Raw genomic sequence first — 20,619 nt, 5'->3', positions numbered from 1 at the left:
GACTCAGGTTAAGTATCTCTTCAAAGATTTCTTCCCTAGCCACTTTATCTAAAGTAGGTTCCTCCATTATTTTCTATCTCAGATCTCAGTTTCCCTCAGAGCACTTACCACAATTTGTAATTTACTTGTTGCTTCTTTGTGTTCCCTGCTCACATTAGAAATGTTAGGTTGGGCGCCTGGGTGGCTCAGTCGTTAAGCGTCTGCCTTCAGCTCAGGTCATGATCCCAGGGTCCTGGAATCGAGTCCCACATAGGGTTCCCTTTTCGGCGGGAAGCCTGCTCTCCCTCTCCCACTCCCGCAGCTTGTGTTCCTGCTCTCGCTATCTCTGTCTCTGTCAAATAAACAAATAAATAAAATCTTTTAAAAAAAAATAGAAATGTTAGGTCAAGGAAGGCAAGAACTGTATCTTGTTCACTATTATTATCTTTAGCACCCAGCACCATGCCTAGCACGTGGAAGACAATAAATGTCCAGGTAATGTCTCCCAAGCACTTTAAACATAGTTCCTCTTTTAAATTTCGCAGTAACTCCGTGAGGGAGAAAGCATGCTCCTCATTGTGCAAAGAAGGAAACCGCGAGTCCAGTTTCTAAACTACCCAAGGTCACTGAGCTAGTAACTGAAGAAGTGGGGATGTCTGAGGGACCCCACAGTCTCAAACACCATACTGGAATTTCTCAGTTTTGGGGAACCCTGCAGCGCAGCCAGCTTTCGTGTAACGTCGGTTAAAGTAAACTTCCCACCGGCTACTGCCAAGCTCCCAGTAGGCCCAGCGCGCGGGGGTGTGGCCAGGCGGGTGAGCGGTCCTAGGCGCCGGAAAACCGACCTGAGACTACATATCCCAATAGGCTGTGGAGGGCGCCGCGGACTGGCGGAAGCGAGGTCGGTGGCAGCGTGATGACGTTATGAAAGACGCTAGCGCGCGGGATTTAAACTGCGGCGGTTTGCGCGGCGTTAAGACTCGATAGGGTTAGCGGAGCTGTGGCTTTTTTTGCATTTCGTGTTTCTCTTCCCGGCGACTGCCCATGGACTCGTCGCTTCAGGCCCGCCTGTTTCCCGGTCTCACTATCAAGATCCAACGCAGTAATGGTGAGGGGCGGGGTCGCGAGGTCAAGGGGACCCGTGGGCTGTGAGACGGCTGAAATTACTGCTCCTCCCCCCCCAAACAGCAGGGTCGAGACACTGTTGGGGATTCCCCCGCCTCCACCTGGACTGCGTGTCTGCACCGGCCGTCGGTCTTTTCTACCCAGGTCCAGGGGTTCTCCACTGGCGGTGGTTCCCCTGCCTGTCCTCGGAAGTGGGCGGGGCTCCTCCAAGTCAGTGGATCTCCTAGGAAGTTAGGGTTGCTAGATTCACTTCGCCTCCAGAGTTCTCCCCTGAAATTGCCTTGCTTTGGTAGGGACCTCGGCTTCCTGGCCCCTTTACTCTCCTCTAAATATTCCGCACTTGCAGTATGTCAGGCACTGGGATTCAGGGTTAATCAGGCAGAAAAGATCCTTGCTCTACAGGAGCGTGCAAATCTGTTCTCTTTTTTTGGTTAAGCAGCTACCGCATCTCTCTCAGGTCTAATACCCTGTCATTAGGAGAATGGTCAGACATAATGTCAGGAGTGAGGTAGGGAAACCTGAGGGCACTAGAGCCTCAGTGCGTGTTGAGGAACAGTACCGAAGGACTAGAGTGACTTCTCTGCCCAGACATACCTTCACCTCACTGTAGGCTCTCTTTTGAGTGGGGGGTGAATCCTTATCCCCTGCAGCTCAGTTTTTTAAAAAATATTTTATTTATTTATTTGATAGAGACACAGCGAGAGAGGGAACACAAGCAGGGGGAGTGGGAGAGGGAGAAGCAGGCTTCCCACTGAGCAGGGAGCCTGATGCGGGGCTCGATCCCAGGAACCTGGGATCATGACCTGAGCTGAGGGCAGACGCTTAACGACTGAGCCGCCCAGGCGCCCCTGCAGCTCAGTTTTAAGACCTGTTCCCTGCCTACCTCATGGTGGGATATTCTAAGGGTGAGGTGCCAGGAGGTTTATATTATCTTCTAGTGTTAAAAAGAAAGAAAAAGGCAGCTGTCGCTTCCTTCAAGTCAACTCCACATTAGAGTCTCTGTGGGATTCTAAAAGTGAAAAAGATGGGTAAACTGGACTTTTCATACCGTAGGCATAATCCACAGTGCCAATGTAAGGACTGTGAACTTGGAGAAATCCTGTGTTTCAGTGGAATGGATAGAAGGAGACGCCACAAAGGGCAAAGAGGTAAGTTCTGTGAGAATGCCTCTACCACATTTAACACCTTCCTCCCTAAGAGATCTGTGTGAAGGGGTGCCCGGCTGGCTGAGTCAGTAGAACAAGCAACTCTTGATCTCAGTGTCCTAGTTCTAGCCCCATGTTGAGCAGAGAGATTACTTAAAAAAAAACAAAAAGATCTGTGTGGAAATGGAACTTGTGAGAGCCTTGTTTCTGATGCTGCCTTGTCCTCCCTAATCTTAAACACGGTCCTCTTTGGATGCTTTAGGATTTTATTTAGTCAGGTCTGGTCTAAATTGAAGCAATCAACAGTTTCTGGTGTGTTTGTAGAAGACAAACTGCACAGAATCCTAAAACCTTGCTTATGTACCCTAGCTTCTGAGTGCAAACTACCTATGACAGTTTGGGGAGCAAAACTGATAATCCCATTGAGGAGACAAAAGTATTTCTGAAACACCAAAGAACCGAAGGCAACTTATGATAAATGGCACAGATGAATACTGCTAGAGCAGCTCAGAGGTGGTAACTCACTGAGAATGAGCTTGACTGGTGGGGGTGGGACGGGAAGGCTTAGCAGAAACAGTGAGATGGCCCTTCTAGGGACTAGTGAAGAAGCTTGTTCCAGGCAGTGGAAGGCTCAGGATGCTGGACAGTTGAAAAAGGGGACAGAGGGTCTTCATCTCTGGCACTAACATGTTTAAGGTTTTATTCTGTAGGCGTTGGGGAGCCTTGGAAAGATTTTGAGAAGAGAAGAGGTGTGACTAAAGCATTTATGTTTTAGAGGCATTGTGGTGTGGTAAAAAGTTCACCGGGTTAGAAGTATAAAAACCTGGATTCTAGTCTGGCTCTGCCACTATTTTGTATTCTGAGGCACGTTTTCAACTTTCTTAGAAATTCAATCTCCTCACCAAAAAGCGAGGATGATAGTATCTACCTCATAAGGTTGTCGTGAGAATTTGTTCAACAGATAATTTTGTACTGGTTTCAAAATGCCAGATGGCATCCTGAGGTGAATAAGACAGACCTGGACCTCCTTTCCTGGAGCATAATGTGATAACACAGGAAAAGGACTTGCCTAGCATAGTGCCTTCTGGTAGGTATGCAGATCTTTAGGTGGTATATTTGAGAAATAAAAGGATTGAATACTTTACACTATCTGCCCTTGAGTCAAGAGGTTCCAAAATTATTTTTAACCAGCTATTAGTAGTTCCTTGTGGTTTTTGTTTGTTAGCTTGTTTTTGTTGTTTAGAAATATAGCTCTTGTAGGGTCTCACTCCAGCTCAATACTGCCTTTGGAAAAAGGTCTGAACGTCTTCGTGAGGCATTCAAAGCCTTTTCAGGATCTGACCCCAGTCAACCTTTTTCTTTGTACCATACGCTCTTCTTCCAAAGTATGCTGGGCCAGGGGCAGATGGGTCCGGCCCCCACTCTGTGACCATGCCTAGTGCCTTGCTGCCTTCACACCGTCACTCTTACTCCTCCTCCTGGGATGTTCACCCTGAATCATCAGTGTGAGAGTTACTTAATGTCAGAACTAGGGTTAGATCATTGGTCTTCTATGTTGTTTGTTTTCTGTGGTTGAAGTGTCAGAAACAGGAGTATGTAGGAAGGGTCTGTAGCTGTCCAAGAAACGGGGACAAGTGTGGTTCCCGAAGTACTTGCCAGGTTTTGCATTTGGTGATTCTATACTTGTCCTGTGCTGCCTTGGTTTCTAGCCCTCTGTGCTTATGACTTTGCCATTAGAATATGAGCTAACTGAAGGCAAGGGCAATATATGTCTTCATTCATCTTTGAATACTTTCCCCCTTACTGCCTTAATTGTGCCTAATAAATGTTTGAATAAGCTAGTTAATAAATATAGGTTGCATATGTAGGAGGTAAAGCTTTCACCCTGGAGTACATGCTTCAGCTTGGAAACATTTTGAGATGCAGATAACCAAGTTGGTACTGTGTTGTGAACTGCTGTGAACTGTGCTCATGAAGTTTGAGTTGTTCCTAGAGGGTTGCAGGACTCTGGTGATGTAAACCTAGAATTGTGACCTCATTACAGACATGAGCAGGAAGTAGGGAAGGCATGAACAGGAAGCCGTGACTGGGGAAGAAGTTTCTGGGCCCAGTAGAAAATGTAGGTAGACTTAGGGTTATGTAGCAGCTCTCGGGAACTTGTCCCCGCCCATAAGATCCAGAACGGCCCTCCATTTTGACTATCTCCGGGACAGTTAGAACTCGTTTCCTCCTCCGTGTCAGCCATCAAGAGGTGCTCAGGGGACTGTGCCCAGCAGGACCCCCTGCCCGGCAGAACAGTAGGGGAGCCAAGTGGCCTAGCTCTACTGTGGACTACCTGTTTGCCTGTCTGTCTGCCCTCCTCTTTACCTCGTTCTCATCACTGACATCTACCATTGGCTTGACAATCAGGAACCAATATCCATCTAGATGGTAAACCATGACTAATGACTATTTGTTTATAGTTATTAGTACTTGGTGGAACTTAGAGTTGGTAAATTCTGAATTTGGGGGTAGCCTTGGTTGCAGAGATGCAATTGGATTGAAGAAGCTATGTTGTTCCACTAAAACTTTTTACTTGCTCCTTGCAGATTGATTTTGATGATGTGGCCGCAATAAACCCAGAACTTTTACAACTTCTTCCCTTACACCCAAAGGATAATCTGCCCCTGCAAGAGAATGTAACGGTCCAGGTAGGTGCTTGTCATCCAGCCGAACCAGTGCCCCAGATGATCTGCTTGGCTTTTTGGCTTTTGCTGATTTTCTGGGACTTCCTAGGACTTCAGCATAACACATGGACCTAAGATAGGTCCTTGAATATTGTTAGGAACCATTTATTGTGATGGTTTGTTCTGTTTTTCAGAAACAAAAACGCAGATCAGTCAACTCCAAAATTCCTGCTCCGAAGGAAGGTAAATGGATTTCTCTTGGCTTGTCATCATGGGGTTTGTACCTGGGATAATGTTCCTGGGGCACAGGAAGTTGTGGCATAGACTCATTGCTCCACTTTAGCAGGTGTGGGCTGAGTCCTCTGCTGTCTTCCAAGCATCTTAGTGAGGAAGAATCCAACCTACAGGGAGGTAGAAATAGGGAGATTTTAGTCAAAGAGTACAAAGCTTCATGGGAAACTTCATTTCTGGGAAATAAGTTCTGGAGATCTCATGTATAACATCTGGTCTGTGATTACCAGCACTGTATTGTATACTTAAAATTTTACTATGAGGGTAGATCTTATATTAACAACAAAATAAAAATAAACAAAATACAAAACAAAGGGAGCAGAAACAGACCTTAGGAAGTGATGGGTAAGTTTATGGCATTGATTATTATGATAGTTTCATGGGTGTTTACTTTATCTCCAGTTGAATAAATACCTACAGCTTTTTGTACTTCAATCGTACTGCTTTAAAAAAAAAAAAAAGAATCCAGCCCTTAGGCCAACCTCCCAAGGACCTGATATATTTGGGAAATTTGCCAATTGGCCTAGAAGCCTTTCCCATAGAATCCAGAGCAATAAGCAGCCACTCATGGGCTTGTTTTCTTTCCTCAAGGGAACAGTGTGCCTTGGAGTGAGGTGGTGAGCAGGCCCAGAGAAAAACTAGGTCTGGGCTATTTGGAAGTATAGTCGATGGTGCTGTGGAGATCAGGGGTGGGGTGGGATGGGAAGAATAATAGCATTGCCTTGAAGTCTAGGAGAAGGTTGGGCTTTCTCCACGGAAGTAGTCCGAGTACACCAACTCTGACTACAATAGTCTGTAGCTATAGGGGGTGGGGTGGCTGTAGGTGCAAATTGCCCAAGAAATCCAACTTATGACTCAGAGCCAGCTATCCCTCGAAGCCTGTGTGGCCTGTGCCAACCAGGGGTGATCACTGCCCTGACATGGTCCAACTACCACAGGGGCCCAGAAACCACTTGCCTGGACCTTCAGGTTGGGGGGATCCCAGGTGGAAGGTGGTGTAATTGCAAGCTTGGGCTGGGCCTGAGTGGTGGGGTGCTGGCCCTCTTGCTAGCTATACTGTAAGGACCTGCAAGAGAAATTGGAATGGTCTTACTGCATATGCCTGCCCTCAGAGGACATTGCCCCAGCCCCGTCAATGAAAAAAATCCTAATACAGGTACATGCTATTCAGCAGTAGAAATGAAACACAAGATGACAAATCTTTTAGGAAATAGGAAAATGATGATAATCTATGCTTTTTTTTTTTTTTAAAGATTTTATTTATTTATTTGAGAGAGAAAGAATGAGACAGAGAGAGAGCATGAGAGGGGGGAGGGTCAGAGGGAGAAGGAGACTCCCTGCTGAGCAGGGAGCCTGATGCGGGACTCGATCCCGGAACTCCAGGATCATGACCTGAGCTGAAGGCAGTCGCTTAACCAACTGAGCCACCCAGGCGCCCAATAATCTATGCTCTTAATGAAAGACATGGATTATATAGAGCCATCAGATCAACGTAGACTTAGGAGACTCAGAAATTCAGTACAAGTTGGTGTTTGCCTATGTTACACCGGGTGTTCTATTTCCAAGTTTCTGACTTATTTCGTAGGTGATGAATTGTTTCTCTCTTATGGAGGGTAACTATATAAATGGGTAGAAGTTAACAAGAATTCAAATACAACTCAGTTGTTTCTCTCACTTAAGCATTCTTCTAAGATTCCAGAAAATCAATGTAACTGACCCTGCTGATGTAGTGATCCGATGATGTGGCCCAGGCCTGGCTCTGTAGAGCATCCTGGAGCAGTGGGAAGAGCCCAGCGTTTGGAATCTTGACAGTCTTGGGTTCCCATCCTGGCTCCAACACTTACTGACTGAGTGACAATGGGCAGGTCACTTAATTTCTCTGAGCCTTCGTTCCCCCCTTCCATCATATGGGAACACTGATATTTACCTTACAGTGTTGTTTTGAAATATGGGAAGATTGTACAGTGGTAGGTGTCACTGCAGTTAAGGTTTAATAATGCTTTTTCTCAGAGATTAAGTCTGCCTCTTCAGAAAGGATTTCAGATTGGCTGTAAGGTCCCTCCATTTACTTGAGACAGATGCTCTTGTGGGAGATGTCCTTGCTCTTGGGAGCTCTCAGATGGGCAGGACGAACAGATTAGTTTTGGGGTCACTAGTACTTGGCCTTTCTAATATTTCCTTTTCCTCGGGTAGAAGGAACGGGAAGTTGGTGGGCTCCTTTCCTGGTGGTCTGGACCCGTCTCACCCTATACAGAATCTTGGAGGGTTGCCCCCCAGTGGCCCCCACTGGCCCTCCTGATCTCGCTGCACTGACTGGCCACTGCCCTTGGTTCTCCAGGTCTCCGCAGCCGCTCCACTCGAATGTCTACTGTCTCAGAGGTTCGCATTACCACTCAGGAGAATGATATGGAGGTAGAGCTACCAGTGTCTACAAATTCCCGCAAGCAGTTTTCAGCTCCCAGTGAGTAATGAATCTGTTTTCCCTGTTTGAGGTTCTGGAACAGCTCCTCATATATTGCCCTGTCCTGTTCTAGAATATCCTGAGATTCCTACATTCCCCTGGCTTCAGTTCTGTTCTGGCGTGCTCCCCCCCGCCCTGCCCCCCGCTCCCTTATTTGGAAATCATTTCATTTTACTCTTTTAATTTTATTGAAACATAATATATATACAGAAAAGCAAATGTATCATTGAGTATATAGTTCACAAACTGAACACACTCATGTAACTAACACCCAGATCAAACAGAGCATTACTAGCAACCCAACAGCCCCCCTCAAGCTCCCGACAGTTCCTAAGCCCCTAAGGGTACCTATAATCTTGACTTCTGATAGCATAAATTAACTTTGGACTTTGTATAAATGGAATTTTAAAATATTTTTAAGGGCACCTGTGTGGCTCAGTTGTTTAAGCGTCTGCCTTCGGCTCAGGTCGTGATCCAGCGTCCTGGAACTGAGCCCCATGTCGGGCTCCCCTCTCAGTGGGGAGTCTGCTTCTCCCTCTCCCACTGCCCGTAGTCATGCTGTCTCTCAAATAAATAAAAATCTTTAAAAAAAAAACCCTAAAAATATTTTTAGTTGCTAACTTTTATTAGATAAAGCAGGTGCAGATTTTGTAAGATATACAGTCATTACGTCTTACATGTCAAATTCAGCTCTAATAAAATGAAGGTAAATAAAAGGGTCACAACCAGGTATGGGAAGTAATGAGTTATCATGGGATGTACCTTTCTGGGTTGAATCAGTATGTTTAGTTGTGGCTCAGGTTCCTGGTTTTGTTTTTTGTTTTTTTAAGATTTTATTTATTTATCAGAGAGAGAGAGAGACAGACAGGTAGAGGAAGAAGCAGGCTCCCTGCTGAACAAGGAGCCTGATGCGGGGCTTGGTCCCAGGACCCTCGGATCATGACCGGAGCCAAAGGCAGACACTTAACTGACTGAGCCACCCAGGTGTTCCACTCAGTTTCCTGTTATTCCTGGCTTTTCTGTCTGTTCCTGTTAGCCATCCAGGCTCCAAGGCTTTGGAGAAGTCAGAAAATCCTGGCTTTTCTTCCAAATGAGTAGAAAGCCCTGGCCTGAGAACCCAGGCTTGGGTCAAGCCTAAAGTCTTCAGGCCTTTAGAGGCTTTTCCTTTGTGGTGAAGTCCATACTGAGCTATTTACATACCTTTTCAGATATATACACACACATATATATTTTTTTTTTTTAAAGATTTTATTTATTTATTTGAGAGAGAGAGAATGAGAGAGAAAGAGAGAGAGAACACATGAGAGGGGATAGGGTCAGAGGACGAAGCAGACTCCCCGCCGAGCAGGGAGCCCGATGCGGGACTTGATCCCGGGACTCCAGGATCATGACCTGAGCCGAAGGCAGTCGCTTAACCAACTGAGCCACCCAGGCACCCTAAAGATTTTATTTTTTAAAGATTTATTTATTTATTTTAGAGACAGAGAAAGAGAGAAAGCAGGGGGGTGGGGGAAGAAGGAGAGGGAGAGAGAGAATCTCAAGCAGACTCCCCTGAAGTGGGGCTCAGTCTCACCACCCTGAGACCACAACCTGAGCCGAAATCAAGAGTTGGACACTCAACCAACTGAGCCACCCCGGCGCCCCTTAAAGATTTTATTTTTAAGTAATCTCTACACCCAACATGGGGCTCAGACTTACAACCCTGACATCAAGAGTTGTACTGTCTACTGACTGAGCCAGCCAAGCACCCCACCCTCCCAAGAATTTTGATCCCAGGAGCCAGCCCTCGTAGAGAGACTGACTGGGCTCAGGGTGTGGGCTGAGGTGAAGGGAAAAGCCCAAGCTCTGATCACACTGTGGGAACCTGAGCCCTTGCTGAGCTGCAATCGGTTGCACAGAGGAGCACAGCTCTGGTATGCCTGCCTGCTTCGCCAGTGACTCTTGTTCCCCCACAGCTGGCCCCCCTAGGCCCTCCTGCCCGGCAGTGGCTGAAATACCATTGACGATGGTCAGCGAGGAAGTGGAAGAGCAAGTCCATTCCATCCGAGGCAGCTCTTCTGCAAACCCTGTGAACTCAGGTAGATGTGCCGAGCTGTCTGCTCTCCTGCTCCTGGTGCAGGACAGGTTGTTCCATCTGTCCCAAACCTGGCCTGCTTTGGCACCTGAGTTCAAACCATGTTTGTCACATGGGGGCATGTTTTCCTGTGTCTTTGGCATCAGTCTTTCACAAGAGGTGACCCTGTCCCCACTAGCTGACAGGAGCCCTCGGATGTAGTTGAGTTGTTGTCACAGCTCAAGTCTTGGCCGACACCTGAAAGATAAACCAGAATGACCATCAAGATCAATCAGGGATGGTATCCCCTCTTCTGATTGTGAGAAAATGCCACAGAGGCGTGGAGAGAGCTTGGGTTAGGCCTAGAGTGCTTGTGCAAGTCTTTACTTTGCGGGCTTGGCCCTCCCAACAGTCACATCTGTTGCTGCCTCTCCTTGCATGTGGTCATTTAAAAAAAAAAAAGGGTCTAGGAAAGGCCCAGGACTCAGTACAGCAACTGAAGAGTAGGCCGGCTGGCCTAGACAAGTAATAGTGGGCTTCCTTTCCCCTGCTCCCCACAGTTCGGAGGAAATCCTGTATTGTGAAGGAAATGGAAAAAATGAAGAACAAGAGAGAAGAGAAGAGGGCCCAGAACTCCGAAATGAGAATAAAGCGAGCACAGGTACTTTTCTTAGGTCAAGGGTTTTGAGACAGATGTCCTGCACCCTCACCAGCAACAGAGATACAGTTGGGCCCCAGCATTTCTGAGGCTCCAGTTCTGATATCTAGGACATTTAACTGGTTTCTCAGGACTCAGAGAAGAAATAAGTCAGATAGTTTCTGAAGCCTTCGGGTGAGGAATATTTCATGCTGACCAATATGTGTGGTGGCAACGGAGCTACTGGGCAGAGTTGCTTCCCTGCCCACCCCCCCCCAGTTGTGTTGGTGGGGGCGGGGGAAGTGCTGCAATGGAGTTCCAGTTTGGAGCACTTCCTCTCAATTGGGTTCATTGCTCTTGGGAATCTCAACCTGCTGGGCTCCTAAAAGGGGAGAGTGGCTCTGGCCCTAGTTCCTAGAGTGGTTTGGTACATGCCTAGGCAACCCCCTGCCAGTCTCCATCTTCAGGGCTTTGTTCGTGAGTTCTCAGCCTAGAGCCAGGGTGGGAGGAAGTTAAGACTGGGGGGGCTTTGTCAACTGAAGGGCTATATGCATGTAAAGAGCTGTTGCTGCTTAGCACTGAGCTCTGAGAGCACTTATATGTCGGCATGTCAGCCATCTGTCCTTTTTCGCCCTTGTCCCAAACAGGAGTATGACAGCAGCTTTCCAAACTGGGAATTCGCCCGGATGATTAAAGAATTTCGGACCACTTTGGAATGTCATCCGCTTACTGTGACTGATCCTGTAAGTAAGCCCAAAGGGCTTCTACCTCTCCTTCCTGAGTAAGTGTACGATTGAGAGACAAATTTCCCCTTTAGGAGAGTGAGACCCTACAGGAACCTCCACTCACCCTTGAGGTATTTTCAGTACCCTTTGTTGGGCTAGAGCTAGTAAGGCTGGATGGGAGAGTCTGATCTCCAAAACTCCCACCCTCCTCACTTGCATAGGTTGGCTAGATCCTTACTAATAACCATGCAAGTAGCACTGAAACCTGTAGGCAGCAGAGTGAGGAAACTGGGAAGGAAATTCAGAGCTGTCTGCTGTGCTCTAGAGCAGAGCGGAGGCAGGGGTCCTAGTGTCAGGTCCTGGCCCCTGAGTGGGCCAGACACGGGACTGGAAGAGGAGGGGTTCTTTCAATACTACTCTGACCTTTCACTGGCTGGTTGCCTTCTCTCATCCTCTTGAAGATCGAAGAGCACAGGATATGTGTCTGTGTGAGGAAACGCCCACTGAATAAACAAGGTAAGCCCTGATCAGTCAGAAGGAGGCTCTGGACTGACATCCTCCGTGTCCAGGAATCATCCCCTGAAATACTCTCCTTCTGCAGAATTGGCCAAGAAAGAAATTGATGTGATTTCCGTTCCCAGCAAGTGTCTCCTCTTGGTCCACGAGCCCAAGTTAAAAGTGGACTTAACAAAGTATCTGGAGAACCAAGCCTTCTGCTTTGACTTTGCATTTGATGAAACAGTTTCAAATGAAGTTGTCTACAGGTTAGTCTCTTGCCTTTTTTTTCCCCCTTCTCCCAGCCTTCCTCTTTTCCATGCGGGACATTGTGATAACACTACTCACAGCCACACTGACCTCTGAGACCTTCCTGATCTCGTATTTTCTTTGGATCAGCCGTCACAGAGCTAGCTCCGGCTCTGACTACAGCCTTGACTCCGACTCCAGTTCCCAGGCACCAGGAAGGCCCAGCTTGGGCTTGTCATATCCCATTTTGCATCTTTAGCAGCCCATCCTTGAATGGCTCATAAGTGAGGTATTACGCATTACACTCTGCTGAGGCTGGGCTGGGCAGGCTGTAGGGGTTCTTCAAGTATCTTATGCAGCCACTCTGTTACCCACTAAGCTTAGCAGACTCTGCACACACTGGGATTGCTTTGTCTAATACAGCACCCACAAGCCTCATGTAGTCTTTAGTTCTTGTTCCGTTTTTTTAGATTTTTATTTTTAAGTAATCTCTACACCCAAGGTGGGGCTCGAACTCACAACCCCCAAGATCAAGAGTCAAATGCGCCATTGACTGAGCCAGCCAGGCACTCCATCATGTAGCTATTTAAATAAAAAATAAAATTAAGAATTCAGTTGTTCTTTTTTTTTTTTTGGTTTAAACTCATGACTCTGAGATCAAGAGTCGCATGCTCTACCAACTGAGCCAGCCAGGCGTCCTAGAATTCAATTCTTTAGTCATATTAGCCACATTTTAAGTGCTTAATAGCCATATGTGGCCTCGGCTGCTATTAGCACAGTAGAGAGCATTTCTATTATCACAGAAAGTTCTTTTATTTATTTATTTATTTTTTAAGATTCATGTATTTATTTTAGGGAGAGAGTGAGAGAGCACGCACATGGGCAAAGGGAGAGAATCTTTCAAGCAGAATCCCCACTGAGCGCAGAGCCCAACGTGGGGCTCCATCTCCTGACCCTGAGATCATGATCTGAGCTGAAACCAACAGTCAGATGCTTAACCGACTGAGCCACCCAGGCGCTCCATCACAGAAAGTTCTATTATCAGGACTGCTCCGGACCAGAGGATGACAAACTACAGCCCATGGACCAAATTTGGCTCACAATCCCTTTTTATAAAAAGGGCTCTCAAACTAAGAATGAATAGTTTCTATGTTTTTAAAGGATCTTTTTTTTTTTTTTTTAATGTGACAGCTGGGCGCCTGGCTAGCTCAGTTGGTGGAGCATGCAACTCTTGATCTCAGGGTTATGAGTTTATAACCTGCCATTGGGCATAGAGATTACTTAAAAATAAAACCTTAAAAAAAAAGTGAGAGATACCTATGTGGCCCACAAAGCCTAAAATATTTTAAGGTCCTACTTTAGAGGGTTTCCGCTGATCTTTGTAGTGTTTCTTATGCTGGCGGTCAGCTACTAAGCTCAGGGTTTCACCTTGGGTCTCCAGGGTTGGAGGGAGGGCTGGTGGCTCAATTAGAGTGAAGGCCACCTGCTTACTCTTGGCAGGTCAGTCCAGCCCTCCCCAGTTGGTTGGAAGAATTTCAAATTTATTAATGGGGCTGGGGTCCAGTAGGACCACTTTGCAGGAGAGGAGTGCTAGTGCTTGGAAGGAGGAATTGAAGACCCCAGGAGTTCTGCAATGAAAGAGCCAACAGGACCACATTCTAGGAAGCACATTTTAGGGAGAGATAAATACTCTCTCCTATCCTTTCTCCTAGGTTCACAGCAAGGCCACTGGTCCAGACCATCTTTGAAGGGGGAAAAGCAACCTGTTTTGCATATGGCCAGACGGGAAGCGGCAAGACACATGTGAGTATTCAGGCCTGGCTGGGAGCAGACCTGCCCATGGTATCTCACCGGGTCCCTGAAAAGGAAGCCGGTGAGCTTCTTGCAGAAAGTGCCGTTGGCACAGACACTCCATCAGCAGATACCCTAGGGCCACACGCCTCTGCGGGGGCAGCGTCTCGGCCTTTGGTGCGGCGATGAAGCCAGTGGTGCTCTGGCCTAGGCCCAAGGCCCTGTATGTACCACCGTCCTCCACCCCTTCCCTTACAGACCATGGGCGGAGACCTCTCTGGGAAAGCCCAGAAAGCATCCAAAGGGATCTATGCCATGGCCTGTAAGTATGTGTTCTGCCGCACCGGGGTTGGGCACAGAAAGCCAGGCTGCTTACTTAATCCAGGCTCTCTCCATAGCCCGAGATGTCTTCCTCCTGAAGAATCAGCCCCGCTACCGAAACCTGGGCCTGGAAGTCTATGTGACATTCTTCGAGATCTATAATGGAAAGGTAGCTAGCTGGCAAGGAGCCCCCTATTTATACTGTTGGGGCCCCTGAACTTTCTAAATCCTTGAGGTTGGCTAGAAATTGTAGAAACCAAACAACCTGTGGGCCGTCAAGCCTTTGATGGGCTGCTCTGCCCGGACATGTGTGGGAGATTTCATCTGATGATGAGATGGGGCCCAAGCTCAACAAGTAGGGCAGCAATACTCCTCAGGGCCCCCTCTCACATGGGCAGCTTGCCTTGTGTGTGCCCTGCCCTCCCTTGACCCACCTCCTTTATAACCTTTCTACTCTTCCCCTGATTGTGTACATTCATTCTCTGTTCATTTTCTCTTTCACTCTCTCCTCCACCCCTTATACTCTGTACCCTCTCTCTCTACACTCCATGCTTTTGCAGAGTTGCCTTCCCCAGAGCAGGCTCTCAAGGATAATAATAATAATTATAGCTAATGTGGATTATTGATATGGTATCGTGTGCTAAAGCACATGTCTCAACTCATTCGTTCACTACAGTAACCTCTGAGGAAGTATTATCGTCATTATTCTGCAGATGAGGAATAAGCCCGGAGCTGTTGGGTACGGGTCTAGGCTCCCATAGCTAGCAAAGTAAGAGTCAGAGCACACTGAGGCAGCCCGACTCGGCTTTCAGGGGTACTGCCCTGCACCCGGCTTAGCTTCTCTGCCTTCCTTGCTGCCAGCCTTCTCTAAGCTGGGACAGGCCCTGAAGGATGGGGGTGTCGGGTGGGGTGCCCGGCCCCTGACAGCCCTAGCCTTGTTCCCCTGCCTGGCACAGCTGTTCGACCTGCTCAACAAGAAAGCCAAGCTGCGTGTGCTGGAAGATGGCAAGCAGCAGGTGCAGGTGGTGGGGCTGCAGGAGCATCTGGTTAGCTGTGCCGACGATGTCATCAAGATGATCGACATAGGCAGTGCCTGCAGGTCAGAGTTCTGGTGATGGGAAGGGCCCCCCAATCCCTGGTTCAGGTGACAGACCCTCGCTCTAAGCCCAATGACGTTTCCACAGAGTGCCGCTCTCTGCAGCTTGGTGAGGGCTGTGAGGGCCCCTGCGTTAAGGACTCTCAGTAGGGCAGATGACCCCAGGCCAGAGGCTCATCAGGAGCGAGTCAAAGTGTCTTAAATCTAACCAAAGTAGACTTTTTTTTTTTTTTAAGATTTTATTTATTTATTTGACAGAGAGAGCACAAGCAGGGGGAGTGCCAGAGGGAGAGGGAGAAGCAGGCTCCCTGCTGAGCAGGGAGCCCGATGTGGGACTCGATCCCAGGACCCTGGGATCATGACCTGAGCCTGAGCTGAAGGCAGACTCTTAACCGACTGAGCCACTCAGGCGCTTCCGCTTCCCCCCCGAAAGGCAGACTTTATTTCCAGGCTCTTACCCCAAAGCATACTTCCTGACTTCTCTAGGTTTTTCTTTGCTCTTCTCTCCCTCTGTGGTAGGAGACAGGATCTCTGGGTATGTTCTAGGCTGGAAGTGATGGGGTCCTAGCTCCTCTATAGAGTTAGGGAAGTGCTCTGCCACCAGGCATGGTGCAGTGGGGTGCTGGGTGGCTTATGGAGGCCCAGGGAACGGGCTGCCCTCCTCAGGGCCCTCAAGCTTTGACAAGTGATTCATGACAACCCTTCCTTCTCTCCCTGGGCCCTGCAACACAGGCCACTCCTTCCCCATGTGCTGTTGGGCCGTCGGGTCTGGCTAAGGTCCTAGCACAGAATCCAGTACTTTCACTGCCAGGAAAACTTGCTAGGTCCGGAGCTGGAGGGAGAGCTGCTGCCCACGGAGGACAAAACAGAAGTCCGGACAAGAAGACACAGGACTGCTCCGAGTCCTGACTTGTGCCCCTTGTACCAGAGAACTTAGTGCTGTGGAGTGGGGTGCTTGAACTCTGGGGAGCCACAGTGGCTGGTAACCTCAGAGGCTCATAGCCTTTCTTTGCTCTCCTTTGACACAGGACCTCTGGGCAGACATTTGCCAACTCCAACTCTTCCCGCTCCCATGCCTGCTTCCAGATTCTTCTTCGAGCCAAAGGGAGAGTGCATGGCAAGTTCTCTTTGGTGGATCTGGCAGGGAATGAGAGAGGTGCGGACACTTCCAGTGCTGACCGGCAGACCCGCATGGAAGGTGCAGAAATCAACAAGAGCCTCCTGGCTCTGAAGGTAGCAGGGCCTAGACAGAGGTGGTTGGCCCGGAGGGCTCCTGGTGGAGGGAGGGAGAGAGTGGGCGGCCCAGAAGGAAGGAAGGGACCACTGTGGCTCCTGCTCTCCCACAGGAGTGCATCAGGGCCCTGGGACAGAACAAGGCTCACACCCCGTTTCGAGAGAGCAAGCTGACACAGGTGCTGAGGGACTCCTTTATCGGGGAGAACTCAAGGACCTGCATGGTGAGTAGGGTCACTTTGGAGGTGGTATAGAAAGACCCTGAGTCCTGTCTGTGGGCAGGTTTGGCGCCCCTGGCCACCTGGGTTTCCAGACTTGATCTTGACTGGGCATCCCCTGCTGCCTTTTATTTATTCACTTACTTATTTTAAAGATTTATTTAATTATTAGAGAGAGCACGTGCACGCACGAGCAAGGTAGGGGCATAGGGAGAGGGAGAGAGAGAATCCTCGAGCAGACTCCTCGCCAAGTGCAGAGCCCAGCATGGGGCTCAATCCCAGGACCCTGAGATCAGGACATAAGCCCAAATCAAGAGTCGGATGCTCAACTGACTGTACCCCCCCAGTCGCCACCCCGCCCCCACCTGGCCTTTTAGTACCAAGTTCCGCCTATTCAAGAGGGAAGGAAAGGATATGCTCACTTTACTGTATGTCTGGGCAGCTCTTGGTTTGGGGATGGTCCATGCTCCCTTACCTGGTGAAATGGGGTCCCAGAAATCAGAAGGAGGGCTATGGGAAAGCAGGAGGGGGAAATTCTCATCTCCTCTATGGCTTCCTTCAGGTTTGTTGGCTCCCAGCTTTGCAGATAGGAAAGGGCTATGCCTTAAATGATTTTTGTCCCCTTATTTTATCTACAAGCCCTGCTAGCTAGGGTCTGCCCTTCTTCCCCTCCAAGGAATCTCCTCTTCCCAGCCTACTAGGGAAGGTGGGAATTTCTGACTAAGCTCTAAACCATCATTCCTGAGCCCAGCTGAATAGAAGGTTCCAGCAGGAGCCACCGCTCCTTAAGATATGACCTTGGTGAGAGGATCAATAAAGTGCTAAAGCAACAGAGGGGATAACCAGATGCACCAGGAACCCATTTTCAAGGTGCATTAATTTTCGGTGCCCATGGGGCAAGTTGCCTGGCACAGAATGGGTGCTTAATTATTAGCTTCCTGCTTCAATACTGTGTGGGTGTCAGCAGCTCAAATAGATAGTTCCTGGCAGTCTCCAGCAGGAGGAGGTCTAGTGCACTTACCCTGTGATCTTCAACCCTTAACTGCCTGTTTCCCCCTTTTGCAGATTGCCATGATCTCACCAGGCATAAGCTCCTGTGAATATACTTTAAACACACTAAGATATGCAGACAGGTACTGGTACCCATGACCAGTGGGATGGGGAGAGGGGTGCAGGAGGGAGGAAAAGAAGAGGGAAGGAGCTCTGGAGTCTCAGTACCTACTGTATATTCTTCTGTGACTCAGTGAATCTGAGACTTGGGAGTTCAGACATGATGCTAGATGGTCTGTCCCAGTCCCCTTCAGGCCTTGGTCGAGAGCCAACATGGGTCCTCTAGGCCAAAGTCAAAGCTGCTTCTCCCCTTGAGCCTCATGGTCTGAGTGGTGCTGCAGTCTTGTGAGTGCCAAGGAGGCTCCTGTGGGCTCTGAGACCTTCTTGTTTCCTCAGGGTCAAGGAGCTGAGCCCCCACAGTGGGTCCAGTGGGGAGCAGCCAACTCAGATGGAAACAGAAGAGGTGGAAGCCAGCTCTCATGGGTCCCTGATCACAGGCAATGTAAGGCGTGGGGGTGGGGCCAGGCAGAACGGAAATGTGGCCTGCTGAGGTCGGGACTAGACCATACTGCTGTACCTCTCCTTTTGGCCCCTTCAGTTCTCCAAGGAAGAGGAGGAACTATCTTCCCAGATGTCCAGTTTTAATGAAGCCATGTCTCAGATCAGGGAGTTGGAGGAAAGGGCCGTGGAGGAGCTCAAGGAGATTATACAAGTGAGGAGCTGGCCCTGGCTAGGGAGGGATTGGATATCCATACTAGCAGAACCCCTCGGTGGTGCTTATCACCATTCTTTGAACGTGACCTGGGCTTTGCTCCCACAAGTCTTCAGATAGGGATGGCAAGAGGCAGGCCTCTACCTAGCATTCCTTCGTTCTCTACCTATTCATCTAGCTGTTCTAGAACAACTAATTAACATACCCCCTTCTCCAGCCTGGCCCACACAGCCTTTCTCCTCCATCTTCCTAGCCAGAGCTAGTGTCTCTCCTCTATGCTCCTGATTGAGGTTTTGGAGAGTGATTTATATGCAGAGACCTTGGCTTGTTTATTCAGCGAGTGTTTGGTGAGTACTTTCTGTATGTCAACCGCTGTGCTGAAACCAAAGACCAAAAACATGAGGTATGGATAGTACGCCCTAAAATAAGACTAGATCAATCCTGACTCTTCTATTTATAAGCTGATTTCCTTATGAAAGTCATTTATCATCACTAGGCCTCAGTTTCTTCATCTCTAAAATGGGCAAGACAGGGTGGTTGTGTCTGAGGATTAAGTGATACGCTTTTAAAGCAGTGCACAGCATGCAGTTAGTGTGTGGTAGGTGTTGGGTGCTGGTGCTGCTGTGACTCCTGCTGCAGGGGGAGGGGAGGCCCGAGAGTGCCCTCTGCCAGGGGGGTGCTCAGGGTACAGCACAGAAAGGAGCTTGGGCCACTGTGAACTGAGGAGGGCACATGAAGAGTAAGCGCTTAAGCCTGTCCTCCCTCCCTGGAGTGCTCAGGGGTACAAATGTGTGAAAGGCCATGGTACTTTCAGGAAGAATGAGAGATTCACTCTGACCAAAGCAAAAAGAGTGAGCAGATGATGGAGTTAAGGCCATGGCCAGGTCAGCTAGAGGGCCCATGGTTCACTCCCAAGGCCTGGACTTGGTCGAAAGGGCAGTGGATGCCTTTGAAGGAAGTAAAGCGGAGTGTGGTCGGATCAGATGACATGGTCTTATCAGAGCTTTAGGTGCAATGTGGAGCCTGGTTTGGGAATGTGGGAGAGCATGAGTAGAGGCACTTCGAAGTTAAGAGCAGTTAGGAGATTATTGTTAAGAGTTCAAGAGAGGTGTTGGTGCCTAGACAGAGTGTGGCCACGGCCACCATGGGACTGGAGTGAGAACATGAGACTCAGGTGCCATTTAAGGGGCAAAATTGGTAGGATCTGGGGACAAGCAGGGTAAAAGAATAAAGTTGCTGCTCCCATTTCTGGCATGGTCTCAAGACAGATTGTGACGTTCATTTGACCCGGGGAGAGGGACAAGTTAGAGGCAGGACAGAGGATGGATTCAGTTGAAGATTTCTGCGCGAGGAGGTCAGGAGGCAGAGTGTGGGCTGTGGCCGAAGGAATGGGCAGCTCGTGCACGTCGTCTGCATTGCAGGTGGTAGGGGAGCAGGAAGGGTTTGCTAAGTTGGTTTGACCATTTTTGAACTGACAAGGTTCTCCCGTGTCACCACAGCAAGGGCCAGGCTGGCTGGAGCTCTCTGAGATGACCGAGCAGCCGGACTATGACCTGGAGACCTTCGTGAACAAGGCAGAGTCTGCCTTGGTCCAGCAAGCCAAGCACTTCTCAGCCCTGCGAGGTGGGTATGGCTGGAGGATGGGGCCTCTGCCCTGAGGGAAAGGGGCCTCTGAGACCCCCGCTGACCCACAGTGCCCCCCCAACCCCTTCCTTCCAGATGTCATCAAGGCCTTGCGCCTGGCCATGCAGCTGGAAGAGCAGGCCAGCAAACAAATAAGCAACAAGAAACGGCCCCAGTGACGACTGCAAATAAAAGATCTGTTTGGTTTCACACCCAGCCTCTTCCACTCTCCATCCCTCCCCAGCAAACTTTGGGCGCCGGGTGGGACTAGTCAGGGTCTGAGCTGGGACAGGCTTTGGTAAATGCCAAGTATGGGGGCCCGAGGCAGCTGGGGAGGGGGTCAGAGTAACATGGGACACTACTTTCCTTTTCCTCAGTTGTAGCCCTCAAGGGAGCAAGAATGGGAAGAAAGAGGATGGGAAGGGTGTTACCTTCTCTCCAGGAGGGGAAGACTCTCTGGTATAGAGTTTTCCCTTGGGTGGCCTTCTGCCTGTATGGACTGGCTACTGGTGGGGTGCTCTGTGGGGTTATCCTGGCTCTGGGGAGAGGGAAGGAGCCTTTAGTCCAGCTCTCTGCTGGCTCTGGCCTGCCTTCCATGCCCTTGGTTCAGGCACTATGTCTTGTACTTAAAAAAAAAGTCTCTGGGATCTCTTCCTTGCTGGTTTTTCAGGCTCAAGAGGATCCCTGCTGTTTTCTGTTTTACGTGTTTATACATTGTGTCTAACAATAAAGAAAGAGGGAAAAATCAA

General features: G+C 49.0%; 1 protein-coding gene across 2 annotated transcripts; it reads left to right on the top strand.

Moving 5' to 3' along the window:
* Positions 1 to 906: 906 nt before the first annotated feature.
* KIF2C (kinesin family member 2C) lies at positions 907 to 20,619 on the top strand. 2 transcript variants are annotated; one of them, XM_006728983.2, is made up of 21 exons: positions 908 to 1,087; positions 2,158 to 2,252; positions 4,838 to 4,939; positions 5,110 to 5,158; positions 7,545 to 7,667; positions 9,623 to 9,745; positions 10,281 to 10,381; positions 11,005 to 11,100; positions 11,544 to 11,598; positions 11,684 to 11,846; positions 13,539 to 13,629; positions 13,876 to 13,939; positions 14,016 to 14,107; positions 14,895 to 15,037; positions 16,063 to 16,267; positions 16,381 to 16,491; positions 17,551 to 17,618; positions 17,932 to 18,037; positions 18,134 to 18,247; positions 19,747 to 19,870; positions 19,967 to 20,619. In XM_006728983.2, the coding sequence occupies exons 1-21, from the start codon at positions 1,024 to 1,026 to the stop codon at positions 20,047 to 20,049; spliced, it is 2,172 nt and encodes a 723-aa protein (XP_006729046.1). In that variant the 5' UTR covers positions 908 to 1,023; the 3' UTR covers positions 20,050 to 20,619. The 2 variants fall into 2 exon arrangements, with proteins under 2 accessions (XP_030878654.1, XP_006729046.1); XM_031022794.2 differs by lacking the exon at positions 18,134 to 18,247 and having other exon boundaries at positions 907 to 1,087.

Source organism: Leptonychotes weddellii, chromosome 4 (genome assembly GCF_054177405.1).
Source record: "Leptonychotes weddellii isolate Sample4059 chromosome 4, ASM5417740v2, whole genome shotgun sequence".
Classification (NCBI taxonomy): Eukaryota; Metazoa; Chordata; class Mammalia; order Carnivora; family Phocidae; genus Leptonychotes; species Leptonychotes weddellii.
This window is presented reverse-complemented; position numbering and strand designations above follow the sequence as displayed.

Coding starts and splice junctions, on each gene's coding strand:
- KIF2C (XM_006728983.2), top strand. CDS start 1,024: ATGGACTCGTCGCTTCAGGCCCGCCTGTTTCCCGGTCTCACTATCAAG. Junction 4,940..5,109: donor AAGAGAATGTAACGGTCCAG/GTAGGTGCTTGT, acceptor TCTGTTTTTCAG/AAACAAAAACGCAGATCAGT. Junction 11,599..11,683: donor ACGCCCACTGAATAAACAAG/GTAAGCCCTGAT, acceptor CTCCTTCTGCAG/AATTGGCCAAGAAAGAAATT.